This window comes from Acanthisitta chloris, unplaced genomic scaffold, assembly GCF_000695815.1.
Source record: "Acanthisitta chloris isolate BGI_N310 unplaced genomic scaffold, ASM69581v1 scaffold11941, whole genome shotgun sequence".
Classification (NCBI taxonomy): Eukaryota; Metazoa; Chordata; class Aves; order Passeriformes; family Acanthisittidae; genus Acanthisitta; species Acanthisitta chloris.
In genome coordinates, this window is record NW_008656741.1 from 13,654 (window position 1) to 24,078 (window position 10,425).

Consider the following 10,425-nt stretch of genomic DNA (forward strand, 5'->3'; position numbering starts at 1 on the left):
CAAAGCTTCACTTACTATGGACTCATTTTCTCTTGAGTACTGGCACATTACTCACTGTATTTAAGTGTTTGCCAGTTGAGAGAGAAATAATACTGACAAGTGAAATTACATAGCAGTTAAGATAACTCTGAAAAAAGCGTTAGAGGAAAAAGTTGGGGCAGGGAAGAATTACACTTGTGGTTTTTCCTTTTGATGGTAAAGCATTATTTTTTAAAATCCGACTCATTTTCTCTTGAGTACTGGCACATTACTCACTGTATTTAAGTGTTTGCCAGTTGAGAGAGAAATAATACTGACAAGTGAAATTACATAGCAGTTAAGATAACTCTGAAAAAAGCGTTAGAGGAAAAAGTTGGGGCAGGGAAGAATTACACTTGTGGTTTTTCCTTTTGATGGTAAAGCATTATTTTTTAAAATCCGTTATAATTTTAAAAGGAAAAATTAGAAATTTTAAAAGCCCAAGCTTCTTTTTATTTTCAGTCCCAGCCAACAGGATCAAATAACTTAACAAACACCAACCTCTTTCTGTCTTATGGATGCAGTGATACACCTTGATACCACGTGCATTGGTGTTGGTGGACTTGAACTTACTTTTCCTGTGTTACAGAATAAAGCAATTTTTCTGCCATACTCCATTGCATAGCACAGTCCCATGGCTACCCCAAAGGGTGACAGTCCCTCAGGCTAGTCAATCCCAAATTTCTCATTTGAGAATGCAAACTTGCCATATCTATTTTGGCAGTGGGATTTGACCAGTAAACACTTCTCTTTCATATTGAGTCAATTGCCTGATAGACCCAGTAAGCAAAACTCTCTCTTACATTATCTTTAGCTCATAAAGATCAAGTGATAATTGCCTGGGTTTTCCTCCTAGCACTGTTCCCATATGCTGTATTCACTTTGGGATGTATTCATACCTTACACAACAGCATCTAATGTGGATATAAATGTCTTTTATGATGTCTTTCTTTCAGAGGCTGATGAAGTGATTCATATTTCCTGCTATCCAAAGCAGCCAGCTTCTGTTTTTATGCAGTCAGTGGTAAAGAATAGGGGTTGTATTCAGACCATCTGCCATAGATGCCTACTGGAGGCATGATGACTCCTTCTCCCATTGACTGTGCAAATTGGCAGCTCTCAGTAGTATGTGGTCTGAATCATTCAGCAGCCTCTTGAATTTAAATACCATAGTAACCACTAAGCCTGTCTTAAGCACCACTGTAATTTAAGAAATCTACTAGTAAAAATGCATGTGTCTGATATTTTATCATTTTCCCCGGTGTCATTAATAGAATGAAGGGATTGCTTCACCCCTTTACCACACAGAGCCACTACAATATTAATTCAGATTGTCTGATTTTGAATCAATAAAGCCATAACAAAGTTAACGCAGCACCAAAAGGAAATGGCTTTAATTTCCAACACAGCCATTTCTCCATGGACACATTAGCCTGTATACAAGATTCCATACAGGCAGTGCACACAGAATACAGAGATTCCATCAAAATGTTCAAGATAACAAAGGAGCTAGGAGCAATTAATTTAATGATAGATCAGTCGTGGGCTGACTAACAAAGGAATTCCTAGGAATGTACATTTGACACCCACATTTATGCAGATTACTTAATGCCATAAGTGCCACTGATGACATTAGTGCCAAGATGAATGTTAACTTTATCCCACTTCACAAAGAATGAGAATTTTAACCAGATCACTCCAATCATTGCATAGGTGTCCTGGATGATGAAGGGTACTGAAAGTCTGTCTCCTTGATTTGTCCTAGCAAATGAAAGCCATCATGTACATGCTGCTGTTCCACGGGTTTCCATAGGAACTGCTTCTTCACCCAGCATTTTGTTTCCCAGTACTTTTCTCCTGCTGACATTTCACCAGCACACATCCTCAGGATTTCCATTGGCTTCAAATTATATTAGTGTCTCTTTAGATCTTCCTTGTTCAGTCAGGCCCTAAGATTCAGTGTGTCTGATCTGTTTTGTTTAGGTGACTCCTGTTTTGGGAGGGACCTTCAGCTAATGCAATCTGAACTGATTTTAATAAAACAATGAATACATTATTAGTGTCTTCAGGTTCCTCCAAAAAGAATTAAAAATTAACTTGTCTTTAACTTCTTCTTAGTTTGTTTGTGCAGATGCTGGAACAAAACTGGCTGAGTCAACAATCTTGCATAAACAGATGATTGCTTCGATGCCTGGAGTAAGTACTGAATCAAAGTCCATCTCTTAGTTCTGTTTTTTAAAACAAAATATCTTATTCAACTGGTTTTGCTTCATTTTAATGCCCTTTCCTTTTCATGTCTCCTCTGGTTGGCAAGATGTGTTACAGGCAGAGGTTGAGATGCTTCTTCCATTTTACCAATGTTAGAAAAGTTCTGGTCTTGATGTTGCTTCCTTTACTCTCACTGATATCTTGAGTCATCTAACTAACTTTAGGTGGAGCCTGTACTCAAAAAGACAAATCAAGATCTTCCACAGTTCTGTGTGGTGAACAGACCAGCTGAATGCCTAAAAAAACCGGTAGCAGGTTGGAAAGCTACGAGCTGCTGATGAGTGTAGCTAAATTACAAGTACACCTAATTGTCTAGGCACAGAGGTTTGCACCTGGTGAATATGAAAGGAAGTAGTACAATGGGAGGTCTTGACTTGTTCCATGACACGTGGCTGGGTACCCAAACAGATGGAAGAGGGTTAGCTCACATTTTCTTCACAAGCTGAGTGAGGAAAACTTGGTTCCCTATATGTGTGTCAGCTTTAGGGCTGACGAAATAGGATCTTTCCCATCTCTTTTCTGAAGTGTGTGATTTTTTAAATGTCAGTCTGTGATAAAAACTTTTCTCCCAACAGAAGATTTTAATTTGTACTTGCTTTAAATAGATAGACTAACATGGCTGTTACAAGGTGTAACTGCAGTAGGTGATAGGAACATGATCACTTCAGAAGACATCATAGAGAATAAGGCTCCCTGCTGATCAAGTGAAACAGCATAGATGGTTGGAGAGAAGTCTTGTGCAACAGAGCATTATTTTCAGAGATCAGAGTGCAAATAGATGGAGAGAAGTCTTGTGCAACTGAGCATTATTTTCAGAGATCAGAGTGCAGTATCGTTTATAATTCTATTATTCATTATTCTAGAACCTATGTGGAATCCTTAGTCCACATAAACTGGATAATTTATAATTGTATTATTCATTATTCTAGAACCTATATGGAATCCTTAGTCCACATAAACTGGATGGAGGATATGCTGACAGGGCTCCCAATGACCTTGTTTCACTGTTTTTTTCCTGTCATGGGAACTGACAGGAACAACATTTGAAAAGCCAGAAGGTGGCATAGTTCAACACTGTGTAGATTCATATTTACATACAAAAATCAGGAGTGCCCTGGTCAGTCGTTTAAAAATAGAATGCAGTTCTTCAAATTTCAGCCACTAAAACTCAATTTATGGCTTCATAATTTTGTGATTAAAACTAAATCTAGTTCATTTGTGTACTCAGATAGGGTAATCAAAGTGTAGGTGTGCTTCAAAGTGTAGGTAGTTACATAGAGGTCAAAGAAGAGTAGTTTTTTTCTCTAAACTTTACTGCAATGTTTTGCCCTGAGCCTATGACTTCAGATAAAGTAGTTTTTGGTAGCTTCAAACAGATATCTAGTTTAATAATTTCATAATTTAGTCTCTAAAGTTAAGCATTGCTCTTACTTAGCCCCTGAGAATGAGGCATTCGTCGTTCCCCTTGAATTCAGCTGGTCTTATCTTCACCTCAGACTATTAACATGTAAGCAGAAGTTTATATGATAACTAATGGGTTGGTTGTATCACCTTCTGAAAACTTCTCTCCAGGGTTCTCTGGGCTGTTCAAAGCCTTTATTTAATCTGACAGCTTTGTTCTGTTGACTGCTTTGTGCACCTTGGGCATATCTTGTACTAGCCAAAGGCCAGATTCACATTTCTCACTATGTTCTAGGAAAAGGATTATGAAAATTTGTACTGTGGGAATTCAGCAAATACCACTTTGAATCCTTTTGTTTTCCCTTTGAGGTTGCTCTTGCTCTAGCACAGGTTGCTTCTCAGTGCTTATACCTTTATGATCTAACGGGAGCAGTTCATAGCTTAAATGCCATTAGTATTTTGAATGATTTTGCTTCAGGAATATACCAGAACTATTTGTTAGCTAAAAAAAAATTAAAAAACGAATACATTTCAGTGGTGTTCATTTTAGTGATGTTTGCACATAAAATACCCAAAGCCAGTCATTTAAACTGTTTTTCCATCATATGAGTATAAGGGCATCTGTGCCTGTGACTGAATTTTGTTTCCTGTGATTGCAGCTGATTTGGTTCCAACTGCAGAAATGTTCAGCTGCTTGAAGTACCGAGTTGTTCAATTCTCATCAGGTTTTTAAGACTTTGAATCTGGACCACTGTAAATTTCAGTATGACATGACAGGGATATTCTTGAAAGTTTCATCAGTTAAATCTTTAACTGCTGTCACAGATAAGAGTATTCTATGATGCATGAAGAAGCTACAGTGACTGGGCTATCTTCTTATACTATCATCAGATAAGAGTACATGTTCTTCTCACTGTAACATCAAAGAATACCTACTCCTAATTAATCAAACTAAAAAGTAAAACAAAGAATTTTAGTCAGACAACTTGTCTTCTGTTGAAGAAGAAAAAAAGACAAAAGCTTGAACATTCAAAGCCTGGTACTTAAACTTCTTTCTGTTATGTTCTAGTGTGGAACAGCAGCAATGGAATGCATGAGGCAATATGTTGGGGAAGTGCTGGATTTCATTGCAGACATGCATACCTTAACCAAATTAAAGGTTGGTTCTGATCACACATTGATCTAAAGTGTATGTGCTTTCCTAACAAAAATGTAGGCTCTGTAAGGAACCTGTCTGGGAGAAACAGTAGGAAGTATTTGAGGATGACTGACAGGTTTTTTTCCTTTCTTTTTTAAAAAGAAATTAAAATCTAAGTACTGTTATAGATTAGACACTTCTGGGGGATCAGTAAAAAGTAGCTTATGCAGTGTTGAAATGGAGGCTGATTCAAAGACAGTGAGCACACAATAAAAATGTGGGCTTGATTTTTCTGAAATGTTGATGATAAGCTAATGATAAGGTTTTCTGAAATGTTGGTGGTAAGCTAATGTCATACCAAAGTCACTGTGAACAGTTGTGTTTAATATAACCCATGGAAATATAAAGCTCCTTGCATGTACAACTAAGGACACTCTTCTGGAGGAATCCTGTTTCTTATATACACAGACACTTAAATTAACTGGAAGTTCAGAGATTATTAAAATACAGTAATTGACCTCAAAAAGGGAGTGTCCTTTTTCTAGTAAATGTTGTCATTTTCATTGTCAGGTTATATTCTGTTAAGGTGGGGAAAACCAAATATTTCTTACCTCTGATGTCCAAACTGTTTTTAGGTTTTGTATTTTAGTTGGATGCCAAATTGTAAGAGGAGTGATAGGAAAATACTTCAGTCTACATAACATATTTTATTTAGAATGCATTTCATGAAAACTTCCTAGTAGTAATTAGCTGATAAAAACCTATAATTTCAGTTTTGTGGAAGAAGCCTGTATCTATTAAATTTCCTACAGAATGGAGATTCTTTATGATGTTTTAAAAAAGGAATAGCCTAAGTAACATTGCTGCTTTATAGTAGGAAATAATAAATGTGTAGCTGTTTCAGTTGCTAGCAACATATCATCCATTGTTAATAGCTTCTGTAAAGAATAAATTAATATTTCACAGAATCACAGAAGAAGGCAAGACAGTATTGGAGTTTATGTGAAGCAATGAGAGGAGAACTTTCACCCTACTGATTTCTCACACACTCACTTGCTCACTGTCCTCCTGCCACCTCCACCCCACCTCATGCCCCAGAGGGGACACCTTATTGCAAGTTAATAATAACTTACCACAAAGGAAGGAGAATCCCAACTAAACTGGAACTCATGTCTTGAAACTCCTGTCACTGTATTTTACTGGATAAAATATCCCTTTTGTTACGTTCTTACCCCGTTGGCCATGAATACCTTTGAATTTTAAAAAATTACTCTAAAGGAATAAGCCTATTCTGCTGGAGTCGAAATTTTCTTCAAAGCACAAAGCAATTAATCATTTTAAGTTGAATTGGATTGCCTTCCCACTCTATCTTCTTAAGTTATTCACCCGTTTCTCTTACAGTTCAGAACTGCTTTCAGAATAGGTAGGCAAATGAATCACAAATGAGGAAAGAGTTACATCTGGTTTTCCAGTTTCACAGAAGAAAACCATGAACTTATCTGAAACTAGGAATGGGGACAATTCGTTTATAAATACTTGCAGGTATCCTCTCCCCTGTGTAAAATGTTTCTGTAGAAAACTCCCTGCCATTTGCACTTTTTCCTTCTGCCCATCTCCCTTGAACTGTAGTCTGATCTTTAGTAATGCTCTTACCATACTGAAGTCTGATAAGATGGTGATTTAATTTGCTCAGTGGGACTATTTATTTTTTACATTTATGTATATGGATATGGTTAGTGAACTAAAACCTTTACCCAGTTCTTCACTTTTATGTTTTGAAGTTGGACAGGAAACTTCCCAAATGTGCTGTCCAGTCTTTTAAAACTATATCAGAACCAAATGGCCCAAACATTCATGTTGTTTTGATTTAGCCACATAATACAAGAATCTGAGAACAAGATTAGCACAATACAAAAGTCAAATATGACCATAATTTTATGTATTGTAAAGAATAAGCTTTGTCTGTCTTTGGGAAATGAAAAGGCAGTTCTTATTTAACCAATAAAACTTACTCTGTGGTTCCAGCGCAGTTGGGAAAATATTTGTGAGCACTTCTAAGTTCACAAATAAGTGAGAACTTAAAACAAATTCACAACGTCTGGTTTCAAGTTCTTGTAAGCTCATTTAAAATACTTGCATAATTGCTTGGCTTTTATTAACAGAGGTGTTACTCACTAGGAAATGAGTTCTAAAATCATCCAGTTGTGTGGTTTCTTACTACAAGTATGTATTATCAACAGCATCTGGAGTACCAAACTAACAAAAGACACTATATGATTTATATGACCAGTAACAATCCCCACAACAAAATCCCACAGCAAAAGTTTAATCTTGGTTTTCAAACTTGGAGATTTCTAGTCTCTGTAGGAATTCAGTGAACAGAAATAATGTAAGTTGTTTATTCATATCCAATGTCTTCTTTTGCATGTCTGAGAATAGTTTCTTTGAAAGAGGTTAATTATTTTAAGTCTGTGTATTAGCAACTACTGCATTATAAAAAAGTTATAAATGTTAATTCTCAAGATAATCACATTTAAGTTTATTGTTTCTGTTCAATTATTATGTTTATTTTCCCTTTGGGGTAACATTTTGGATTGATAAAGGTTGGCAATGTTTTATTTAGAAAATTTCACCGTTTTTGTAGATCTGCCTGAACACCTGTCTATCCTTCTTACCTGGTTGTATAACAAAGTCATTAGATATTCATGCTAGTACATAAGGTTTTTTCTTTTGAAAGAGACTTCAAGTAAATGATTTCTGATAGTGTAAGTTTCTGGGGTCGGATACTTATCTTTGACAACAATATTATTGGTTCACTGATTTTTATCCTGTTATAATAATTGAATAACTGATGACCTGGATTTTCTTGTGCAAAGCATATGGCTCTCCTTTTAAGCAAGCAAATGCAGTCAGTGTGTGTTCTGGTATAGTCTAGTAGCAGAAGGTAATGCAAAGTTAGAAATTAGAAATACAGAAGTATCTTAAGATGCACCAATAAAACATTCTTTAAAGCTAACAAAGCAGGATAATAAATTATGTTTCCAGGCATAAATATTGACATGTTTTGTGGTAAAAGGTTTGGCCCTTTTTATTTCCAAGGCTTGAAGGTATTTGTAACAGCTGAATAGTGCAATATATTAATTGAATATATTGCTGGTGAATAAGTGAGAGCTTCTATATGAACATGTAAAGGGAATACTGCACAGGGAAGGCATTTCCTGCCCAGATGCTATCTTGTTAAATAGTTGGATTCTTTCATCTTCACTTAAGCTCTCTGGATGTTCAGGCATCAGTTTGGATTTATCAGAGCTGTTGAATTTGCTGATACAAAAGCTTCTGTACATTTTGCACAATGTATATTTTGAGTGTGCTCTGGAAAATGTGCCCCTCTGTGGAAAGATTTGCATCATGAAGCTGTTACTAATCTAGGGACTGGAGATTTTTTTTAAATCTGTATCTTGAGTTTTCTTTTGTAGACACAGTCAGAGATCCTTAGGAAAAGACTGAAGGGAAATGAAATAGAATGTGCTGCTGCTTAGATGAACTTAGTTGAAGCTGAATACTCTCTTGGGGTGCAAATTCAGATCTTTGCCTTGCAGAGTCACATGAAGACTTGTTCTCAGCCACTTCATGAAGACACATTTGGTGGACATCTGAAAGTTGGTTTAGCTCAGATTGCTGCTATGGAAATCACCCGGGGAAACCACAGAGACAACAAAGCTGTGATCCGATATTTGCCTTGGCTTTACCATCCTCCTTCTGCAATGCAGCAAGGGTGAGAATGCTTCTCCACAAAAAGGAACACGAAAATGAGTTAGAATTACAAAATTCTGTATTTACTGCCAGATTCCATAGCTGGTCAGCAGCTCCCTGATCCTTAACTGAGGAGCTCATCAATGCAGTGTTTAAAGCACATGCCAAAGGGACAGTGTTGGTAACTCCAATGGCTTGGCTGGAGTTACCCAGGAAATTAACCTGATTCTTGATCTAGATACAGACAGTGAAAAACACACAGGCATTTGATCAGACTTCGAATTATCGAAAATATGTTGGGAATTATAGACATACAACGGGAAATGGCCTTTGAAATTATGGAGTACAAATGAGTGAGAACTCCAGGTATAAGCCTATCGATCTGATGATAAAAATACTGACTCCGTCTGGTTAAGACATTTTTTTTGTCCCTTTTCTCTGTGAGAAATGCTGATGTGTAGTGTTTTACCTTCTAAAAGAAGGGAGATACTGTCCCTCGTCTTAGAATGACAACAGATAAGATGTTTTGAGTGTAAACTATTGGAGTGTTTCAACAAACCTGTATTCTTGTCCCAGCTTCGGCCCAGACTACCTGCCCAAGATTCTGAGGACTAAGCTGCTTAGGCTGTCCTGTAGATATGTCTGCATCTACTTTTATGTAGAGCATATCTGCTTTTGGGAATATGGAGTTCCCAATTCAAGGAATTCAATTTCTTACATGTAAGAAAGGAACATACGTCCTGAAATGAAGTAGTGAATCCCTTTAAGATCCTGTAGATACTTGAGGCAGAGCATGGTATAAGAGATTATTTAAAAACAAAAATTAATGGAATGCCTTGTAGGTGATATGAGTCCTTGACAAATTAGAAACTGAAACCAGCAGTGAGAGTGGCCTAGTAAGGAGTGATGTATTGATTGAAAACCAATTATTTTTCCCTGTGCCTGTGAATTCAAATTAGTGTTTAGTCTGAACTTGGAAGCAGCAAGGGGACAGACAAGATGACACCAGGAAAGTGCTATTCCTTTTTAGATTATATAAGCACATTGCTTTGTAGTTAGACATTGCACTAGATGGTGGATGAATACTTAAGCATCACAAAAAAACATAGTCCCTGCCCTCAAAATTGCACAGTCCAAACACCCAAGAAGAGGCTAAAGAAAAGAGAAATTAACTCCACTTTACCAATGGAGAAGTGGAACACATTGGAGGTAAGGCAGTTGTGTGCTGTCCAGGGGAGATGAGAGCAGCATTTCCACTTGGGCAATCCTTCCCATACAGTGATATCTGTGTAAAAAAATCACAGAACCAATGAATCTGTGAATGTTTTAGCCTTTTATAGAGGCTGTTTCTTAGACCCATCAAGTATGTTCTACTGCACTTGTTAACAGTGTTAATGTCCACTGAGTTCTGTGTGGTTCCAGCCTTCCCACAAGCTGAGCCAGTGATCTGTGCCTCCAGCACACTGCAACTGCATCTGCCTAATGTGCATAAGGAGACTCCATATTTTGGGGCAAGACAGAAAACTTAGCATCATTGTAAAATCTGCTTTTTCTTGACAGGCCAAAAGAGTTCATAGAATGTGTCTCACACATTCGTTTGCTGTCCTGGCTACTTCTGGGGTCTCTGACACACAATGTTGTCTGTCCAAATTCTCCATCATCCTGCATGCCTATTCCACTGGATGCAGGTTCACAAATAGCTGACCACCTTATTGTTATTCTGATTGGGTTTCCTGAGCAATCCAAGGTAAGGGATTTTTTTTTTTCAGTGGAGGTGTGTTATGTATTGGCATTATTACAAATGGGTTTTTTTTGTAAGAAAAAATGATTGGTAAAACCTTAATAAA

General features: G+C 37.0%; 1 protein-coding gene across 1 annotated transcript in view; it reads left to right on the forward strand.

Annotated features, from left to right (window-relative positions):
• Positions 1-10,425, forward strand: part of LOC103811478 (protein unc-79 homolog) — a gene marked incomplete at its 5' end in the record, with an annotated part of 31,676 nt that overhangs the window by 12,062 nt on the left and 9,189 nt on the right. The window contains 4 exons of the mRNA XM_009084453.1: positions 2,137-2,214; positions 4,757-4,846; positions 8,425-8,600; positions 10,139-10,325. Of these exons, the coding sequence (XP_009082701.1) occupies positions 2,137-2,214; positions 4,757-4,846; positions 8,425-8,600; positions 10,139-10,325 (531 nt within the window). The remainder of the gene's footprint in view (positions 1-2,136; positions 2,215-4,756; positions 4,847-8,424; positions 8,601-10,138; positions 10,326-10,425) is intronic.